Source organism: Solanum lycopersicum, chromosome 8, assembly GCF_036512215.1.
Source record: "Solanum lycopersicum chromosome 8, SLM_r2.1".
In the NCBI taxonomy this organism is placed as follows: domain Eukaryota; kingdom Viridiplantae; phylum Streptophyta; class Magnoliopsida; order Solanales; family Solanaceae; genus Solanum; species Solanum lycopersicum.
In genome coordinates, this window is record NC_090807.1 from 25,967,071 (window position 1) to 25,990,597 (window position 23,527).

General features: G+C 33.8%; 1 protein-coding gene across 4 annotated transcripts; it reads left to right on the forward strand.

Moving 5' to 3' along the window:
- Positions 1–41: 41 nt before the first annotated feature.
- On the forward strand, positions 42–9,134 carry LOC101266541 (uncharacterized). 4 transcript variants are annotated; one of them, XM_069287761.1, is made up of 8 exons: positions 42–468; positions 1,011–1,090; positions 3,847–3,907; positions 4,002–4,059; positions 4,162–4,219; positions 5,107–5,179; positions 5,309–5,408; positions 8,851–9,134. In XM_069287761.1, the coding sequence occupies exons 1-7, from the start codon at positions 184–186 to the stop codon at positions 5,399–5,401; spliced, it is 708 nt and encodes a 235-aa protein (XP_069143862.1). In that variant the 5' UTR covers positions 42–183; the 3' UTR covers positions 5,402–5,408; positions 8,851–9,134. The 4 variants fall into 4 exon arrangements, with proteins under 4 accessions (XP_069143862.1, XP_069143861.1, XP_025888327.1 ...); XM_069287760.1 differs by having other exon boundaries at positions 8,856–9,134; XM_026032542.2 differs by lacking the exon at positions 8,851–9,134 and adding an exon at positions 5,499–5,650.
- The last annotated feature ends 14,393 nt before the right edge of the window (positions 9,135–23,527 follow it).

Here is a 23,527-nt window from a genome sequence, read left to right on the forward strand (position 1 = left end):
AATGATAAAATAAAATAAACAATAGCTATTTTAAATAATTTATTGATATAAATTTATTTTTTCACGTAAGTTTTCCACGATAATAGTATAGTAATAATAAGGAAAGGGTGTTAGGTGTCCCCACGTTATCTCTAAACCATTAGCAACCATGTAATAGCATAGCATCCCCAATTTCACCCTCTCATGGCCATGTCCACGCTCCTCTCCCTGTCCGTGTCTATCCACCCACCAAAACCTTTGCAAAAACCCAATTCAATGTGTACCCAACCTAACTCTATTTCGAGAAGACAAGTGTTTTTCACTGGTTCTAATTTATTGCTCTCTCAATTAATTCCAAAATCCGACGCCCAAACCAATTCCAATAGTTTTCTTTCAGGTATTGCCAATACTAAGTCTTGGTTCCAATTCTATGGCGACGGCTTTTCTATTCGTGTTCCACCGGAATTTCAGGACCTCACTGAGCCGGAGGTATGCTCCTTTCCCTTTTTGGCCCCTTTACTACTATGCAACACCTAATTTTTTTTTAGAGGCAGAGATAAGTGATGTTTGTGAATTTGGACAAACTAGTTTGTTTGTTTTTAACACAAGTTATTTATACTAAAAATTTAATGTATGTATATTAACTTGTGAGATCCTAATCAAATTAATTGATGGTTCAATGATAAAAGAGAGATCGTAAAAATGTTTTTTACATTAAAATTGTAATTTCGAACCCTGCTCTTTTTTCACCTCGTTATCAATTCATGTCTAGTTTAAAACAATAATCCTTGGTTGGTTTCTATATGATTTCATAATGTATTGTATTTTTTAATGAATATTATATTTGATTTGATTATATCATTATTCTTTATCGTTCTATAGTGTTATACGTAAATATTTTGAATGAACAACCTATCAAAGAAGTCGGGTACAAACTAGAGAGACTATGAAATGATAACATAAATAATATATTAATGAGAAATGTTATGTTTAAACACAAAAAGGTTGACTAATTAACATGATTTTTCCAGGATTATAATGCTGGCCTATCACTATATGGAGATAAGGCTAAGCCCAAAAAATTTGCAGCACGTTTTGCTTCTTCTGATGGGTACATATTCCAATTCAATTTCAATTTTTTCCTTCTCGTAGTGTTCGTTTGGATTGACTTAAAAAAAATAACTTTTAAAAAGTATTTTAAAAATAAGTAGTTATCTGTTTGGATTGACTTAAAAAAATAACTTTTAAGATAAGTAGTTATGTGTTTGGATAAAAATACTACAAAGTTGTTGATGTGATTGGCAAATAAGTGCGGGTAAGCACTTTTTTTATCGAAATGTCTGAAATACTCTTAAAGTTGTTAACATAATAAAAAGTTGATTAATTTAAGATTTGTATCCATAAAAAAATTAAAACAAAATAAATTTATATTTTTCATCCATAATTAATAATATTTCCTATCATTCACATATTTCTTTATCATCATAAATTATTATTAATAATAATAATAATAATAATAACAATAACATATAATATATAATAATGACATAATAATAATATAATAATAAAAATTATAATAATAATAATAATATAATATAATAATAATAATAATAATATAATATAAAAATATAATAATAATAGAATTAATGACAAAAAGATAATATATTTGGTCAACATAAAATAATTATTAAGTTGAAAAAAAAAAGACATTCTCACCTAATTTTTAGCTTTTGACTTAAAGTAATGCTTTCCAATCATTTTTTTCTTAACTTTTATGCTTGTATTAAAATGTTCTCACTTGATAGTATGGTCCAAAAATATCTTTGTCATCAATAATTTGATTCATAAATGTCATTATTGTTACTTAATGAATCAAAAATGTTTTTAAACTATGTAACTGAATAAAAATGTCCTCAGTCGATAATCTAATCCAAATTTATATATATGCCACCAATAGTTTGATTTCAAAAATATTATTATAATGAATATATGGGTCAAAAATATCTCTTTCCAGACAAATGTATTATTTTTTAAGAGTGTGTTTGGTATGAAGGAAAACATTTTCTGGAAAATATTTTTGATTTTCTCATATTTGGTTGGGACAAAATTTTTGAAAAATGTTTTCCAAATTAACTCATTTTCCTCAAATTTAAGAAAAATGACTTCTTTAAAATATTAAGGAAAATATTTTCCAAAACTCTCCTCCAATTTCAAAATATATTTTTTTTTGGAAAAAACAACAATTTTTTTTTAAAAAAAATGAAAATTTTATTTTTTTACCCGATTCCTGACCCCCATCCACCCACCACCGGCCAGCCCCCCCCCCAACCCCACCCCCTCCCCAAAAATATAATTTTGCTTTTTAAAATTATTTTCAACTTCAATTTTCTTTTTTAAACTTCTAACCCCCCCCCCCCCCCGGCCAGCCTCCCACCCACCCCCAACCCCCCAAAAAAATTAATTTTGATTTTTAAAAATGCTATTAAGTTTAAATTTTTATTTTTTCACTCCTACCCCTTCCCCATCACCATCCCAAATAAAAATTATTTTTAAAAAATGTTTTTAATTTCATAAATTATTTTCTACTCTAGTAAAAATAAAAGATATCTCTCATAAACATTTTTCATTCATAAATCAAACACTAAAAATTATTTTCGAAAAATATTTTCTACTCACCAACCAAACATGAGAAAATAAGCCAAAGATCTACTTGTTTTCCAGAAAAACATTTTCCATGAAAAACATTTTCCTTCATACCAAACACATTATTTTCCTAATGGTAATTTTTTAGTTAGAATTGTTTCTCAAACTTCAATTCGGAAAATATAAGAAATAAAAATATTTTCTATTTTATTAAAAAAGTTATCGTCATCATAACAAAAACTAATGACAGATTACTATGATCTTATGCACTATATTATCAGTTAAAATGGTATATGGAGTTATTCTATTTTAACATTTAAAATGCGATTTAAAAAGAAAAAAAAGACTATTTCTTATTTATTTATTAGTCAAAGAATTTTTTTGTAAAAAAAAAAAGAGTAGGATTTTCTAAAAGTAATTTTTTTATCAGGATGCTCTCATAGTAATTATTATGGGCCCTAATAGTAATCACGTCATTAATTTTCATTACATAATAACAAATAATTTCTTATAATATAAAAAAAATATTTTCATTTCTTAATATTTTTCAAATTGAAGTAGGAGAAATATTTCCTAAGTGAAAAATCATCATTAAGAATAGAATGTGTAAGATGAAAAGAAATAATTCATTTATTTGGAAAAGACATTTAACCCATTAAATAATACAATAATAAAAATACCTATTTTTACTAAACTTATTGACTTTAAAAGACATTTATAAACCAAACTACGGTATTTTTATTCCACATATTTTATAACTTTGAAACAGCATCTTATATTCAGACAATTCTAAATGCATTGTATTCGTGAAGCAAGAAAAAGCATACTAAATATTCCATAAAATTTGATTATAAATATTTACTTACCTTATTATTGGAATTAATTACTTACCATATTATACATAACCTAAGACTACTATTTACGGAGCACTTTTTATCTATTGTTAATTAATTCTATGAGAAGTTTCTTTTATATTTTCCCACAAAAAATATTTGTTGCAAAAAAGTATAAATCAACAATTCATGACTTGTAATGGAAATTGCATAATATAATTACATAAAAATTATCAGATTGGGCTGCTCATGTTGGAGAAGAGTATGATAATCATTATTTTATTTTCAATATTGATAAGTTATGAAATGCAAATTACAATTAAACAAATTTGATGATTATTATAATTATTCGTATAGTTTAATACATTATTGTCGATTTTGTGATATACAGATCCGAAGTTTTAAGTGTCATAATTCGTCCATCCAATCAGCTGAAGATCACTTTCTTAGAGGTTTGTGTTGTGTTAGGGCAATATAGTTACTTAATTCAATCTTTATTTTGTGGATGTAAAAAAAGTTGATGATTGTATTATACAACTTCAACAGGCTAAAGATATTACTGATTTAGGTTCACTTAAGGAGGCAGCAAAAATATTTGTTCCAGGTATAATTGCAAATGGCCTTGGCACATTCATTTTGTTTTGCAACATTCATCTTTAGTAAAATTATATCTCCCTTTCTTAATTACTGATTATCAGTATGACAGCTGGCTCAACACTATATTCTGTCCGCACAATAAAAATTAAAGAAGATGAGGGTTTCAGGTATGTTCATACAAACATCTTTATAGGATGACTACTTTAATTAATAATTATATATATGTCACAGAATTAACAATAACTTAAAGTCTAAAATTTTGTAATATTTTGTCTATTACAGTAAGCGTTTTTTGGTCTAAAAGATTTTCCATCAATGGCAAATTTTGAAGTTGGCCCCGTTATAAGATTTTCATGTAGAAGCGTGTCTAAAATTTTAAAGATGTTAGAGATAACATATATTTTTTTTTTTATTATTTAATGATATTTTAAACATGCCCCTAACGTACATGCGAAAATTCTTTATTAGTTAATGATATTCTCAATACGCTTCATGCTGACGAAATTTTTTTTTTGTTTGGATGGCGGTGAGATTCGATCTTAGGACTTTTGTCTTGATTATTTTTTTTAGTTTGGTGGCGGTGAGTGAGATTCTATGTCGGTGAAAATTCTTTTTAGTTTGGGTGGGGTGAGATTCGATCCCGAAACATCTTTGATACCATGTTGAAAGATGTGACCATCTCATCTAAGAACTTAAGTTATTCGAAAGAGTACATTTTTTATTAGTTAACGATATTGTGAACAGTTCCTCTCTTTCAAGTTTTTTTATACTTATTGCAACATAAAACGATAAAAATACTTTTAACGTTGTCTCTCATTTCGACAATCATGATTTATTTCTCTGAATGCAATAATCTAATTCTTATTTTTGAATCTAATCAAAAGGAAAGTACGAGTTTTTTCTCTCCGCTAGGTAAAATTATGGAGATATTAGGTAAAATTATGGAGGTATTTGTATAATCGTCTCTCATTTTGACAGTCATGAAACATACATTCCCCTTTAATTACAATAATTGACTTTAAAAATTCAGTAGAATTAATGTTTTGTTTTTCAGGACATACTATTTTTATGAATTTGTGAGAAATGAGCAACACGTTGCATTAGTGGCTGGTGTTAACAGTGGAAAGGTATATTAACAATACGCTTGATCGCCTATATTAATAAATTGTTGTACCCTACCCTTTATTATGTATTCATCAATCTTAAATGGTTATGTTGTAGTATAATAATTTGAAATCTCCAATTTGGTTTTGCAGGCCGTCATTGCTGGTGCCACGGCCCCCGAAAGCAAATGGGCCGAGGATGGTTTGAAGCTCCGATCTGCTGCAGTATCAATGACAATTCTATAAGCAGAATGTGAGTATATATATAGGTTCTATTTCAATGATGATGAATTTATATACAAATATTGAGGATCAAAGTTTTCTTATTATCATCTAATCTCAGCCAAGGATTAACAATCTCCATCATCCATTCAATAGCAATGTTTCTGCTGTTTTGCAAAGCTATAACCTCACTAAAGAAAAAAATCGGAGGAAGACCAACACTCTACGCTATGGTTAAGCCGTAATGAAATTGCATGACAATTATTCTTTAAATCTTCATCATTTACAATTAAAATGGTAAGTTGCATGTAGATTTTCTAGTTTGTTTAGAATTATGCAAGTGGGCCAGATGAGGTGGCAAAAACATATATTAGTAATAGCAATTTTTGAAAAAGTTCAACTCTAAAGAATAAGTTGATTATAGGGAATCAAACTCGCGCAATCACGCCGCAAGTAGGCAACTTTTACTTATTAGGATGCTAATATAGAGAGAGAGCTGAATATCAACTTCCTGATAATGGCATGTCATAGAGGCTATTTGGATGGGCTTAAAAGTTAATTAAAATTGATTTAAAAATTGAGTTTGGAGTTCAAAGGGCAAAAAAAAATTAATAAAAATTTTAAAAAGGTATATCAAAACATTTTCTGATCAAAACGGTAAAATCGCTGCATTTGCAATGATTTTAGTATTTTTTATTATTATTATGAAATGTAAATTACTGTCTTTGCAGCGAATTTTTTTTTTTTTAGTAAATAGCTGCAAGTGGGGCTGTTCAAAATCGAATTGAAATCGATAAGTCGAACCGATAAAAAAGTTATTGGTTTATAGTATTGGGTTATTGGTATAGTGGTTCTGATAATGGTTTTTGATTTACTTTTTTGTTATCGGGTTATCGGTTCTTTAACGGTTTAAAGTTTTTTTCTTAACGGGTTAACCGATAACCCGATAGTAAATTAAATAATTATATATATCATTTGGTATATGAAATCCTCGACTTAGAGTTTAATTTCCTACTTTTATTTTTGGTTGTCTCAAACACTTGATTATTCTATGATATAAAAGTGTTTGCTTTTGAGCAAGATGTAACTTGTGAACTCAAGTGCATGGTTTATTTGGTTTGTCACCTTGTTTCTAAGTGATTTTTAATATTTTTTCTTTCGTGTAAAATCTTAACGGTTAAACCGATAACCGAACCGATAACGATGAAAAACCGATAAACCGATAAACCAATAATTGACAACTCAATATCTTAATGGTTCAATAACGGTTTAACATCTCTACAAATCGATAACCAATAAGCCAACCCGAGAGACTTTAGAACCGAACCGACCGATACACAGCCCTAGCTGCAAAGGCAGCGATTTTAGTATTTCTTTTTTAAAATGGTGTTGTAAATCGCTGCCTTTGCAGTGATTTTTAGTTATTTCTTTTTTTTTGACAAATTTTTAGTGGATTTTTTTTTAAAATTGAAACTTCTTTTTTTAATTATTTTATTTTATACATATTTCAGCCAATTATTTTTTTAAATCATAATATAATTGGCTAAAATATTTATAAAAAAAGAGTTTTAATTTTTAAAAAGGAAAACTAAAAATTTGTAATGAAAAAAAAGGCTAAAAATCGCTCCATTTGCAGCGAATTTACAAAACAATATTAAAAAAAATTAAAATCGCTGCTTTTGTAGTGATTTACTTAAAAAAATAAAATAACTAAAATTGGTGCAAATGCAACTATTTTCAATTCATAATTTAAAAAGAAAAAAGAAAAACTAATTTCACTAAAACGCTGCAAATGCAGCGATTTAAAATACATAAATAAAAAATTAAAATTTCACTAAAATCGCTGCTTTGGCACTGATTTGTTTAGAAAAACAATAACAAAAATCGCGATTTCAAAATAAAAATAAAAATTGTGCAATATTGCTTAGAGGCGATCTAGGATTTAGAGTCACTAGGTACCAAGCAGAGGCGGACCCACATGATTTGATAGGGTTGCACGTGCATCCGTTAATCTCAAAAATAAATCACGAGTATATATGTATATCTCTCGCGAAAACTCACATAAAGCAGGTGTAACAACCTGTTTAGTCGATTTGAGCAGTAGAATTATTTTTGATAAAAACTGACTGGGTCGACGGTCACACGACGGACCGTCATGGTCACGACGGACCGTGATGGACTCCGTCGTCCCATACTTGTGTAATTTCTTCTGCTGCTCTCCTCATTACCCTCGACGACAGGTAGGACGAGCCGTCATAGGCACGACGGTCTATCGAGGGTCTTCGTTCCAAAACACTTCAACTCTGAAATCTGGGTACTGGGATCGACTCTCTGAACTTCACGACGGAACTGCAGCACGGACCGTCGTAGATACGACGGACCGTCACAAGTTGCGTAACCTCACTACTGAATTTAACTCTCTAAACTTTGTGACAGACCTGCAGGACGGACCGTCACAAGCTGCGTAACTCCACCCTGGGTCGGATTTCCGCTAAAATTTAAATGGGTGTTTTGGACTATTCATGATTATAATTATGAAATTAGTGGGGTAAGTTTAATAATTTATTTACTTGGGGGTTAAAGAAGATAATAGAGAAATAAATAGTGGGTTACTTTTATCATAATGGATTATATGATAATTAGGGTAAAAGAAAAAGAATCTGCAGAAGAAAAATAAAAAGAACAGAAAGGGAGAACGAGCGAGAGAGAGAGAACGAAGAAGAAAGCAAGTGACTTAGACTTCAGATTGAAAAGATTCATAGGCATTGAGGAAAGCAAAGACATTGGGGAGGTAGCTTGCTTGATCACGATTCTTCGGTGGAGGTAGGTTATGGTTTATTTCTATGTGATGGATAAACTCTAAATAGTGATCGATATGTATTGGGTGGTATTGTAAAGTCTTCTATGTGCTTGATTGTGTGTTTGTATGTTTTGATTGTGTAATTGTGATGGGTTAGAATGATGAGACTGTTGAATCTTCAATCTTAAATCCTCTCTATTAAAATGACGCCTTGACATAAAGAAGGCTTAACGGAATAAAAATAATGAGATAAATGGATCGGAGTGTCACGTTCCGACACGATAATATTGGATCATAGTGTCACGTTCCGACACGGTAGTATTAGGGAATCGGAGTGTCACGTTCCGACACGGTATATGGGATCGGAGTGTCACGTTCCGACACGATAATAATAAAGAGAAGGAATCTTGAATTATGTTAATATACTCAAATTCGAAGAACCTATTTCCCAAATGAGTATGGTGTGGAGGCTTGAGTCCTCATAGGTGTGCTTGGTGTTGTTGCCAATGGTTCTTGTATTTGTTGATTGTCACCTGTTAAGTATTGTGGTTGATTTTATATTATTATTCAGTATATATATTGCTTTCTATTTTGAGTTGGTCGATGATATCTACTCAGTACGTGTTCCTTGTACTGACCCCTACTTGTATTTTCTTCTTGTTGTTTTATGGAGTGCAGCAAGTGCACCATCGACTTCGACTCGCCCTCAACTCTAGTCAGTCTCCAGCATATCAAATTTCAGGGTGAGCTATTATTCCTAGCTCGGACTGGATTCTCTCATTCACGTCTTGATGTCCTTGAAGTTCGGACATGGACCATCTTTTTACTTATTTTAGCTTCTTAAATACTTTTAGATTTAGAAATTTGAGGATAGATGTTCTTGGTGTGATGACTTCCAGATTTTGGGAATAATAAGTATTAAACTTTAGAAGTTTATTTAATTGATTACGTTAATAAGTTTTGGATCTTCCGCATTATTTTTACTATTCATAATTGATATACTGGTAAATGTTGGGGTTTAGATTTGTTGGTTCGCTCACATAGGAAGATAAGTGTGGGTGCCACTCGCGGCTCATTTTGGGTCGTGATAGTAGGATATAATCAACAGTGCACCCATAAGAAGCGAAGGGGTGCCCTTGTTTAGTTGGTACGAGCTAGAGGACTTATTTCATTATTTTTATTTTAAGTTTAACTTCTAAATCATATTTTAGTCATTAGTTACTAATCAAATACTACATTATTCATTAATTATAGTAAAAGTTTCGTTAACTACCTAAATTAAGATAGTATTAGCGCATCAAAATTTTTAAATTTTGGATTCGTCTCTAATGCTCAGTAGACTCATTGATTAAATCAATTTTAGATTCAGATAGAATTATTCGTCTTGTGGCTAAATGAGAGAGCATGATTGAGAGATGAACGGAAGGCTGAAGTTTTAATCAATGACAATTTTTTGTTGTTCAAAAGTTTAAAGAAAGAGTCAGGATTTCAAGGGTGAAGAGATTTTTTTTGGCATAATTCATATATTGGACCCTAAACTTGACTTCAAGTTTTAACTTTGACCTCCAACTTTCACAATGCACAAATAGACACTTTAACTATCCAACTTTTAAATAAATAGACAAATGAGTCCTACATGGCACAATACACTGTAGGACATATGTGTTTATTTGTTCAACTTCATACAAGTTTAAGTGTCTATTTATGCACATCCAAAGTTTAAGAGCATAAATGTGATTTGAAGCTAAGTTAAAGGGCACATTTATGTATTATGCCATTTTTTTAATCATATATTTAATCATATAAAAAGAAGACAAAGAATTAGATTAATTAGTTAAAAAATAATTATTGATTAATACTTAATAATACGTTAATAAGTAAAAAAGAAAAAGAAAAAAAATATGCCTTCTGGATTAAAAAGGATACGTTGTCTGCAGTTGAAAAAAAATTGAAACAAAAAGCGTTACTAGCTGGAATCAATCCCGCGAAGTAAGACCCATCAAGTAGATGGTCTACCACTGCGCCAAAGATTACTTTTGTTTTGTGGGTGTCACGTTTATTATTTATACATATGTTGTATATAAATACTTATATATAAATAGAGTTTTCTGTCGAAGCTCATGGGTGGCGTGGCCCCCCACGAGCCTTAATAGATTTGCCCCTGATATCGCTGCTCGAGCAACGATTTTGCTTTAACACCGTCAAAATAAATCGCTATGTCCGTAGCGATTTTATCATTTTGGTTAGAAAATTTTTTGATATACCCTTTTGGAATTTTTGTTATCTTTTTTTGGCCCTTTGGGCTCTTAACTTCTTAAAAGTCAGTTTTTGACTTATTAGAGTATTTGACAATTATCAAAATGACTTATTTAAGTCAAAAATGATTTATTTTAAGCCAAAAGTTGAAAGTTAGGTGAGGGGTGTTTGTTTAAAACTTAAAAGTCATTTTATGTTGACCAATATATTATATTTTTGCCCTTAATTCTTTATTATTATTATTATATTATTATTATTATTATTGATAATATTAATATTAATATTAATTTATTATTTTATTTTATTTTTTATCATTATTATTGTTATTATTATTATTTGTTATTATTATTATTTTATTATTATTATTATTATTATATTTTTTAATATTATTATTATTATTTATATTATTATTATTATTATCATTATTATTGTTTTTATTATTATTATTATTATTATTATTATTATTATAAAAGTTTTGTGATGATAAAGAAATATGTGAATAATAGGAAATGTTATTACTTATGGATTTAAAATATAAATTAGTTTTGTTTTAATTTTTTTTAAGTATAAAAACCTTAAATTAATCAAAAAAAATTTCATGTTAACAGTTTTAAGATATTTCAGGCATTCTATAAAAAAGTGTTTACCAGATCTTATTTGTCAAACACATCAATAATTTTTTTCAACTAAAGCACTTTTATCGAAACATATAACTACTTATTCTTAAATAAGTTTCAACACTTTCAAAAGTATTTTTTAAAAGTTGTTTTTTTAAGTCCATCTAAACGGGTTCTTAGTGACCAGTATCATTATTTTTTTATTTTTTCAAAATTTTCAATTTTCACCTTCATTTTCTGTTAAAGTGTGACTAATTTTGTTTGGATAAATAATCTATATACACATCTTTATTTTTTATTTTTTTCCTTTATTCCCTACTATTTTAAAAAAATTCTGAAATCCCTTATTTTTTCCAAAATTTGAAGTGAACCAGATACAAAAGTATCCCAACCTTAATTCACGATTCCCCTTCCTTTTTTTGCTCCTTTAATCTCTCCCTAATTTCACTTCACAATTTTATTAGTTACAATTTTAATAGAAATTTTGTCACGACCCAAATCGGGCCGCGACTGGCACCCACACTTACCCTCCTATGTGAGCGAACCAACCAATCAAAACCTTAACATTTCAATATAATATCAACAGAAAATAATGCGGAAGACTTAAACTCATTAGTAAAAACCAATTCATTAACTTCTAAAAACTTAACGACTATTATTATTAACCCCAAAATCTGGAAGTCATCATCACAAGAACATCTACTTCGAATTACTAAATCTAAGAGTATCTAAGAAGCTAAAATACATAAACAGCTAGTCCATGCCGGATTTTCAAGGCATCAAGACATGAAGAAGAAGATCCAGTCCAAGCTAGAAGCTTTAGCTCACCCTGAAATCCGGAGTAATGAAGACTGGCCAGAGTTGCGGTTGAGTTGAAGACGATGGCACGTTTGCTGCACTCCACAAATAACAAAGAAGAAAACATAAAAGTAGGGGGTCAGTACAAACACAAGTACTGAGTAGGTATCATCGGCCAACTCAAAATAGAAAACAGTATATATCAGATAACATCATAAAATCAACTAATATCCTTAGCATGCAGCATTTACAGTTACCATAACCCTTGGTTACAACACCAAGCACATCAATGAGGACTCACGCCTCCTCATCATACTCATTTGGGAATTAGGTTCATTAGATTGAATATATTATCATCTTTCAAGATTCATTATCTTTATTCCCCTCGTGTCGGTACGTGACACTCCGCTCCTCATATACTATCCTGGTGTCGGAACGTGACACTCCGATCCTCATTCTATCCTGGTGTCGGAACGTGACACCCGATCCATATTCTATCCTGGTACCGGAACGTGGCACCCGATCCATATACTATCCTGGTGTCAGAACGTGACACTCCGATCCTCATATACTATCCTGGTACCAGAACGTGGCACCTGATCCATATTCTATCCTTGTACCGGAACGTCGCACCCGATCCATATACTATCCTGGTGTCGGAACGTAACACTCCGATCCTCATATACTATCCTGGTACCGGAACATGGCACCCGATCCCCTAATCTCACTACTTTCGTTCATCAAGCCTTCTTTTACACTAAGGCATCATCATTAACAAAGTAGATTAGGGTTTCTTTTTCAAGATTTAAGATTCAATAGCTTCATCATGCTTATTTCATCACAATTATATAACCACAACATGCAAACACACAATTAAGCATATAGAAGGGTTTACAACACTACCCAATACATATCATTCGCTATTAAGAGTTTACTACGAATAGTGTATAAAAACCATAACCTACCTCCACCGAAGATTTTTGATCAAGCAAGCAATTTCCCAAAGCTTTGTTCTTCTTCGTTTCCCTCTTCTCTTGATCGTTTCTCTTTCCCTCTCCTTGTTCCTTCTATTTTTCTTATTCAAACCCTCTTTCTTTTACCCTAATAAGCATATAATTAAGAACAAAAGATGGCAATAATAACCCACTAATTAACTTAAGGTTACCTCTTTTAACCCCCAAGTAATTAGACTTATTAAAATTAACCCACTAACTTTATAATTAAAGAAGGAATAGTCCAAAACGCCCCTTAAAATAATTACAGAAATCCGACCCAGCCTGGGATTACGCAGCCTGTGACGGCCCGTCGCGCCTGCGACGGTCCGTCCTGCTGCTCCATCACAGAGTTCAGAGACTCAATTTCTCTGAAGAGTCTGTGACGGTCCGTCACACCTGTGATGGTCCGTCCTGCCATTCCGTTACGAAGTTTAGAGAGTCGATTTCAGTACCCAATCTTCAGAATTCTAAGTATTTTGGAACGAGATACCCTCGACGATCCGTCGTGCCTACGACGGTCCATCGTGGGGCCCGTTGTCTTTGCCAATTTTTCCCGAATCAAAGTTTGTTGCTCAAAACGACTAAACAGGTCGTTACAATAGATACCAATTTATCCATCGTTCGTCCTCGAACGATCATAAGAAGAAAAACAAGGGCGAAAAGAAGTACCTGAGTCTGTAAATAGGTGTGGATATCTTTCTTGCATATCAGTCTCTTTCTCTCAAGTGGCTTCTTCGACTGGTCGATTCTTCCAGTGAACTTTGATGGATGCAATCTTCCTTGACCTCAACTTGCGAACTTCTCTATCTAAAATAGCAACAGGCTCCTCCTCATAAGACAAATTCCCATCAAGCAAAACTAAATCCCAACGGATAATGTAGTTTCCATCCCCATGGTATCTTTTCAACATAGACACATGAAATACCGGATGCACTCCGAACAGCCCTGGAGGCAAGGCTAACTCATAAGCCACCTCCCCTACTTGCTTGAGTACTTCAAATGGACCAATATACCTTGGGCTAAGTTTACCTCGCTTACCAAACCGCATCACCTCTTTCATGGGCGAAACCTTCAACAAGACTTGTTCACCCTCCATGAACTCCAAGTCTCTAACCTTTCGATCTGCATACTTTTTTTGTCTACTTTGAGCCGCTAACAGCTTTTCTTGAATAGATTTCACTTTATCTAACGATTTTCTCAGAAGGTCAGTACCCCAAGGTCTAACCTCAAATGCATCAAACCACCCAATAGGAGACCTACATCTTCTCCCATATAGTGCCTCAAATGGGGCCATATCAATGCTTGAGTGATAGCTATTGTTGTAAGAGAACTCTGCTAAGGGTAAGAAGTTATCCCAATGACCACCAAATTCTATCACACATGCTTGAAGTATATCCTCCAACACTTGAATCGTTCGCTCAGACTGACCATCGGTCTGAGGATGGAACGCAGTACTAAGGTCCAACCTAGTGCCCAATTCCATATGCAATGTTTTCCAAAACTTAGAAGTAAACTGCATACCTCTATCTGATATGATGGAGAGTGGAACCCCATGCAACCGAACAATTTCTGAGATGTAAATTTTGGCTAACTTCTCTGCATTATAAGTCACCTTGACCGGAATGAAATGAGCAGACTTAGTTAATCTGTCCACAATTACCCAAATAGAGTCATACTTACCCATTGTCTTTGGAAGACCAACTACGAAATCCATTGCAATCCTTTCCCACTTCCATTCAGGAATGGGCATTCTCTGAAGTGTTCCTCCGGGCCTCTGGTGTTCATACTTTACTTGCTGACAGTTTGAACATTTGGCAATAAAATCAACAATATCACGCTTCATTCTACTCCACCAAAAGTGTTGCTTTAGGTCACGATACATCTTGGTTGCACAAGGATGTATAGAATACCTTGAACTATGAGCCTCTGTCAGAATAGTGTTGATCAAATCATCGACGCGGGGTACACATACCCTTCCCTTGATTCTCAAAACACCTTCCTCATCGATTTGTGCTTCCTTAGCCTCTCCTCGCAATACTTTATCTTGGATTCTGCTTAGTTTCTCATCGTCAAACTGTTTTCCCTTGATCTTGTCAAGAAAAAAAGATCTTGCCTCCACACAAGCCAACAATCCTCCCTTCTCAGTTACTTCTAACCTCATCAAGTCGTTAGCCAGAGTCTGAACCTCTCTAGCCAATGGACGTCTAGAAACTTGCAAGTGAGCTAGACTTCCCATGCTCCCTGCCTTTCTACTTAAGGCGTCTGCCACAACATTAGCCTTTCCCGGATGATACAAGATAGTGATATCGTAGTCCTTCAGTAGTTCCATCCATCTCCTCTGTCTCAAATTCAAATCTTTTTGAGTAAAGACATACTATAGGCTACGATGATCCATGTATATTTCACACTTAACCCCATATAGATAGTGTCTCCATTGCTTTAAGGCAAACACTACCGCAGCCAGTTCTAAATCATGGGTCGGGTAATTGCGTTCATGCACCTTTAATTGCCTTGAAGCATAAGCAATTACATTCTTCTCTTGCATTAGTACTGCACCCAAACCCGAATAGGATGCATCACAATAGACAATGAAATTCTCACCTTCCACTGGCAAGGTAAGGATTGGTGCGGTAGTCAACAAATTCTTGAGCTTCTGAAAGCTTTCTTCACATTCATCCGACCATATAAAAGGAACATTCTGCTTAGTCAAGTTCGTCAATTGGGAAGCAATGGAAGAGAATCCCTTGACAAATCGACGGTAATAGCTAGCTAAACCAACAAAGCTCCTTATTTCTGACACATTAGTAGGTCTTACCCAATTCTTCACTGTCTCAATCTTAGAAGGATCTACCATCACCCCATCCTTCGAAACCACATGCCCCAAGAAGGACACTGCATCTAGCCAAAACTCACACTTGGAGAATTTGGCATAAAGCTTTTTCTCCCTCAACATTTCCAATACTATTTTCAAATGCTCCTCATGTTCCTTCTTGCTCTTTGAGTATACCAATATATCATCAATAAATACGATCACAAAGAGATCCAGATATGGCTTAAAAATCCCGTTCATCAAGCTCATGAAAGCAGCAGGGGCATTCGTAAGACCAAAAGACATTACTACAAATTCGTAATGCCCATACCTAGTTCGAAAAGCAGTCTTTGGCACATCCGTTGCCCTTATTTTCAATTGATGATAACCGGATCTCAAGTCAACCTTAGAGAAGACACAAGCACCTTGTAACTGATCGAACAAGTCATCTATGCGAGGAATGGGATACTTGTTCTTAATAGTTACCTTGTTCAACTGCCGATAGTCTATGCACATCCTAAAACTCCCATCCTTTTTCTTCACAAATAATACCGGAGCACCCCAAGGAGATGCACTTGGTCTAATAAAGCCTTTGCTTAGCAACTCTTGAAGTTGTGCCTTTAACTCTCTTAACTCCGCGGGATCCATTCTATAAGGGGGTATAGAAATGGGGCGAGTACCCGGTTCAAGATCAATGCAGAAGTCGATGTCTCTATTCGGTGGCATACCCGGAAGGTCTGCGGGAAACACATCTAAAAACTCACGAACTATCGAGACCGACTCAATTGGAGGTACTTGGGTAGTATCATCCCTGAGATGTGCCAAGAACACTAAACAACCCTTACTAACCATTTTCTTAGCACGAAGAAAGGAGATGATACGAACCGGATTGGAAGTGTAGTCACCCTCCCACACTAACGGATCTGTCCCAGGCTTGGCTAACGTCACAGTTTTAGCATTACAATCCAAGATCGCAAAATTCGGAGAAAGCCAAGTCATACCCAGAATTACATCAAAGTCGACCATTTCTAAAATAACCAAGTCTACATAAGTATTGCTTTCCATAAAAGTCACAGGACAAGACCTATACACCTTCTCAACTATCACAGACTCACACACCGGAGTAGAAACACGAATAGGCATGTCAAGCAATTCACAATTTAATTTAAGACCAGTAGCAAGTGAGGAAGATACATATGAAAATGTGGATCCAGGGTCAAATAATACAAAAGCCATGCAATCACAAACCGAAAGATTACCTGTGATGACAGCATCAGATGTCTCCGCTTCAGATCTCCCAGGGAAAGCATAACAATGGGCCCTCTCACCTGTCTGTCCGTTGCCCCTACCATGTTGTGATGTAGTGGCTCCAGTTTGCCCATCACCCCGGCCGTTTTGGTGACCACCATTACCTCGACCACCGCGTCCTCCAGAATGACGGCCTCTTCCATAACCACCTCTACCTCTAACATTTGGAGGTCTGTAACTCTATTTTGGACAATACCTCTTGATATGTCCAGTCTCCCCACATCCATAACACTCTCTGGATTCAAGCATAGGTCTCTCAGAGAAGTGTTGACCAGTCTGATGTGGACCCCCATCTACAGTCTGTAGTGAGGACTGAATTGGTCGGACTGAGTAACCTCCAGAACCCTGTCCTCTAGAGTAAGAACCATTAAACTCACCTCCCTTTCGAAACCTCTTTGATGTCGTTTCCATAGTGAAGTCATCTGGCTTCACTCCCTCTACCTCTATCACGAAGTCTACCACTTCTTAAAAAGATTTTGTCGTAGCCGCTACCTGCAAGGCTGAAATCCGCAATTCTGATCTCAACCCATTCACAAAACGGTGAATCCGTTCTTGTGGACTGAAACATAGTTGGGTGGCATACCGGGATAATGCACGAAACTTAGCCTCATATGCAGTAACCGACATCCTACCTTGCTCTAGGCTCAAGAACTCATCTCTTTTCCTATCCCTCAAAGTCCGGGGGATATACTTCTCCATAAACAAGCTAGAGAATGATGCCCAAGTCATAGGTGGTGCCTCTGTTGGTTGACACTCAACATGTGACCGCCACCACATTTTGGCATTCCCTTGAAATTGATAAGTCACAAACTCAACACCAAACCGTTCTACTATACCCATCTTGTGTAGTAGCTCATGACAGCCAACCAGAAAATTGTAGGCATCCTCAGATTCAGCGCCCTTGAAAACTGGAGGTTTCAATTTCAAGAACTTACTGAAGAGTTCATGCTGATCATTTGTCATTATAGGCCCTGTAGTCAGACGAGGATACGTGCCTATTTCCAATGGAACATCCATGCGGGGAGCCGCAGTAGCCGCATGTTGTACCTCCGGAGCCTGAGGTGCTGGTGCAGAAAACACTGGAGGTGTCTGGCCTTGATCAGATAACCCGCTAAGATAAGCAAGAACCTGATTGATCATCTCTGGGGTAGGTTGGGGTGGCAATCCCTCATTCTGTACTTGTTCATTTTCCCCATCCTCCCCTTCTCTTACTACTTCCTCAGTCGGTGGAGGAGTCACCGCCCTAGCACCAGATGGGCTAGGTGCTTGTCCTCTTCCTCTAGAGGACGTCCTCCCACGACCTCTCCCACGGCCTCTTGTTGCTACTCTTCCTCTAGCTACAGCCCCAGTGGCTGGTTCAGACGCACCCTGTCCCGCCGGTGCTGGTGTTGGCGCGGTTGTTGCTCTAGTTCTAACCATCTGCGAAATAGAGTGAAGATGGTCAGATACCAATTTGTATCACCTAGATACCAATTGGACCCAAGTAATAGCACGAAAGAAAGAAAAAAAGAAAGAATGGAATTTTCCTAAAGTCTTATAGCCTCTCAAATAAAAGTAAAGGCGTCCCCCTACCGTTCCTTAAGACTCTACTAGACTCGTTCTTGTGTGATGACACCAACAAACCTAATGCTCTGATACCAAGTTTGTCACGACCCAAATCGGGCCGCGACTGGCACCCACACTTACCCTCCTATGTGAGCGAACCAACCAATCTAAACCTTAACATTTCAATATAATATCAACAGGAAATAATGCGGAAGACTTAAACTCATTAGTAAAAACCAATTCATTAACTTCTAAAAACTCAACAACTATTATTATTATCCCCAAAATCTGGAAGTCATCATCACAAGAACATCTACTTCGAATTACTAAATCTAAGAGTATCTAAGAAGCTAAAATACATAAACAGCTAGTCCATGCCGGAACTTCAAGGCATCAAGACATGAAGAAGAAGATCCAGTCCAAGCTAGAAGCTTTAGCTCACCCTAAAATCCGGAGTAATGAAGACTGGCTAGAGTTGCGGTTGAGTTGAAGACGATGGCACATTTGCTGCACTCCACAAATAACAAAGAAGAAAACATAAAAGTAGGGGGTTAGTACAAACACAAGTACTGAGTAGGTATCATCGGCCAACTCAAAATAGAAAATAGTATATATCAGATAATATCATAAAATCAACTGATATCCTTAGCATGCAGCATTTACAGTTACCATAACTCTTGGTTACAACACCAAGCACATCAATGAGGACTCACCCCTCTTCATCATACTCATTTGGGAATTAGGTTCATTAGATTGAATATATTATCATCTTTCAAGATTCATTATCTTTATTTCCCTCGTGTCGGTACGTGACACCCCGCTCCTCATATACTATCCTGGTGTCGGAACGTGATACTCCGATCCTCATTCTATCCTGGTGTCGGAACGTGACACCCGATCCATATTCTATCCTAGTACCGGAACGTGGCACCTGATCCATATACTATCCTGGTGTCGGAACGTGACACTCCGACCCTCATATACTATCCTGGTACCGGAACGTGGCACCCGATCCATATTCTATCCTGGTACCGGAACGTGGCACCTGATCCATATACTATCCTGGTGTCGGAACGTGACACTCCAATCCTCATATACTATCCTAGTACCGGAACGTGGCACCCGATCCCCTAATCTCACTACTTTCGTTCATCAAGCCTTCTTTTACACTAAGGCATCATCATTAACAAAGTAGATTAGGGTTTATTTTTCAAGATTTAAGATTCAATAGCTTCATCATGCTTATTTCATCACAGTTATATAACCATAACATGCAAACACACAATTAAGCATATAGAAGGGTTTACAACACTACCCAATACATATCATTCGCTATTAAGAGTTTACTACGAATAGTGTATAAAAACCATAACCTACCTCCACCTAAGATTTTTGATCAAGCAAGCAATTTCCCAAAGCTTTGTTCTTCTTCGTTTCCCTCTTCTCTCGATCGTTTCTCTTTCCCTCTCCTTGTTTCTTCTATTTTTCTTATTCAAACCCTCTTTCTTTTACCCTAATTAGCATATAATTAAGAACAAAAGATGGCAATAATAACCCACTAATTAACTTAAGGTTACCTCTTTTAACCCCCAAGTAATTAAACTTATTAAAATTAACCCACTAAATTTATAATTAAAGCAGGAATAGTCCAAAACGCCCCTTAAAATAATTACAAAAATCCGACCCAGCCTGGGATAACGCAGCCTGTGACGGCCCGTTGCCCCTGCGACGGTCCGTCCTGCTGCTCCGTCACAGAGTTCAGAGACTCAATTTCTCTGAAGAGTCTGTGACGGTCCGTCACACCTATGACGGTCCGTCCTGCCATTCCGTTACGAAGTTTAGAGAGTCGATTTCAGTACCCAATTTTCAGAATTCTAAGTATTTTGGAACGAGATACCCTCGACGGTCCGTCGTGCCTACGACGGTCCGTTGTGGGGCCCGTTGTCTTTGCCAGTTTTTCCCGAATCAAAGTCTGTTGCTCAAAACGACTAAACAGGTCGTTACAAAATTAATTTTCTAAAGGATTTTCTCCGGTAAATTCAATTCAAACAACTCTGAAAATTCTCTCTCCGGTAAATTCAATTCAAACAACGCAATAGTTCCTCCATGGTCATCTTTTTAAGAAAAAAAATCTTTTTTTCCTGATACATATGGATATGGATAGTTCTTTCAACTAAACTCTTCAATACAAGATGAATATATGATTATGATGATGATAAACTAAAAACAAAATCATTTATAATTCACAGTCAAATTATGATTATAGTCATCTTCTATTGAAAAGTTGCTCCTGTAATTTTCAGATTTACATTATCCAGGTATATCTTTTATTATCTGATTCATTTTTTTTAATTTCATATAATTCCAGCTGAGTTTTTTTTAAAAAAATGGATACGTTGACAACAATAATACATTATCATATTGTTTTGTACCTTACTTTAAATCTTACGAAATTATATATAAAATTTTAATTTTCATTATTTTTGTTTTTTGAATTATTGTCATTAATCTATCAAACTATATAGTAGAAATTATTTTGATGAGATGTAATTTGCAGAATAGTGTATCATATTAAAAAAATAGTTTAACCATGATATTTAAATAACATATAATAAAAAGATGATGTTTCATTTAGTATCAGATATAAATATTATCAAGTGGTATTGAGTATTAGTTATTATTTTTTAATCATTATATATTAACTAAAGAATAAGATTTTTGTAGTTACTATAATGTATCATGTAATTAACTTTTTTGTTCAAATTTAATTCATTTTTATAATGCACCAGCAGGATGTTTATAGTGAATGTTGAATATTTATAGTTGCCTTTGCTGAATTCTTTAGCGATGAAGTCAACATCCATGAGCTGACTACCTCGCACAAGATTTGCAACACTATTATGGAAGTACGGTCTCAACAAGGTCAAAGTGGAATATGTTAGTGATAGCAATGATCCATTAAAACTGAAGAGTTATTTCACTCCACAACAACAAGATGACTTGGTTCATATAGATTAGAGATAATGTATTGATTCACATATAACTTTTGATGTTTATTGTTTTTAAGATACATTAACTAATATTTTGGAGGGTTTGTTATTTTTCAAGATACATTTTCTCAAGTTTTATAGTTTATTGTAACAAAATTATTTATTTTGAATATAATTTTTTTATATTGTTAGTACCTTATTACATTTTATATATTATAATTATTTCATACATCAAAAATATTTGATACTATATTATTATTTGATATAAAAATATCAAAAAGAAAATAAGTATATGATTCATATATCATGATCTAATACAAAAATATCAATAAAATAAATATTTGATTCGTAATATTTAACAAATAATTGCACAATCATATTGTTTTATGTAGTTATAAGCAGCTACAGATACTAATACTTAACCACTGCAATGCATATTTTAAGCATGTATCAACTTAATTCTTTTTGTTTGTGATTCATTCATATTCACACTTCATTATACGCTACACATAACATATCTTAATTACTTTTGTATCAAATACAAAATAATACATAATATAAATAGTATATTTAAAACATAATTCCTTGTACCAGATTCACTTTATTATATTAGAAATTATCAATCTAAATTATAGCCAGAATTAAAAAATGCTTGATATACAAATCAATTTATTGTATCAGAAATTAATAATCTAAAAGTACTTTGTAATGTATATACCTATAATAGTGAAAAAAAATATTACAAATTGAAAATTATTAATTTGATACATCACAATATTTAAAAAAACGTATTCATTAAGAATCTTTTAGAAAGAAAGTATAAGCTCTTTGATTGTGACCTTCTTGTCCAGAACGTCCAAAACTGCTCGTGCTTGCGGTTAGTTTTTCATCTGAATTTGTCTTCCTTCGTTTCCTTGGTCGTCCTGACATTCTTTTATACATTTAGACGCGTCTACAATCAAAATCTCTTCAAATATCCTTTCAAATGTAAAAAAGTTATTTCTTAATTTTTGTAGTTTCAAAAACTAAATATAATTCTACCTTCTTCCAAAAAGTATAATAGAAGTAGTTGTCTTGCCTCAACAAAGGCAACCATTGATACATTATGCGATGTTAGAAGTCACCATTCTCTCCTTGTTCATTGTTGCAATTATACAAGATACAATAAAAATGTGTTACTATTCAATGTATCATTTCAAAAAAAAGAACAATTGAAGATACATTCTTATAATTAATCACAACAGACCATATTGTTCTCAAACATTTTTTCATGTTTCAGATACAAATCAACTACATGATATATTTCATACCTCTGTACCTTAATTACTCGCATCGTCAATGATACATCAAAATAACGAAGAAGAATTTAACATGTCTTTGATACTTTAAAATTACCAAACAATGATAATAAATCTAATAATCTAACACATCTGATGCAATTGTTTTATTTATACAATAGTAACTAACAATGAATCATGAACAATAACATGACTTATGTATCGAAAAAATAAAAATACTAATTCACAATATAAAACAACTTATCTTATATCTTTCTTATCAAATCTTTATATCTTGAAATCGATACACTTACTTCTCTGTACTATTCTCCCTGACAACTATCTTATCATTCCGATATCATTCATATCTAAATTTTAGTAAAAAATTTCAACAAAACAATGAAAACGAGGAACAATGAAAATGACGAAGCTTGGAGAATTTTTAAAACAACTAATCACATACCTATTTTATCATATCTTTATATCTTGAAATTGATTCGCTTACTCTTCCATATTGTTCTTCCCGATCACAATCATGTCATTCTGGTATCATTTATATCTAAGCTATAGAAAGTTTCTTCGATGAAACAGTGATAAACAACAAAAATGACGAAACACAGAGAACGATGAGACATGGAGAACGACGAATCAGGAAGAAATATGACGTATATGGAGTTTTGATTTTTGAATTGGTTTGTTATGGTAGGATCTAGGTTTCAGTGATTGACACTAAGAGGGGAACTGAATGGCATAAA

What these genes read in the sequence shown, in the direction of transcription:
- LOC101266541 (XM_069287761.1), top strand. Translation starts at nt 184, where the DNA reads ATGGCCATGTCCACGCTCCTCTCCCTGTCCGTGTCTATCCACCCACCA. An exon ending in CGTTTTGCTTCTTCTGATGG is followed by an intron (nt 1,091 to 3,846) that starts GTACATATTCCA and finishes TGTGATATACAG; the next exon opens with ATCCGAAGTTTTAAGTGTCA. An exon ending in AGCAAAAATATTTGTTCCAG is followed by an intron (nt 4,060 to 4,161) that starts GTATAATTGCAA and finishes TCAGTATGACAG; the next exon opens with CTGGCTCAACACTATATTCT.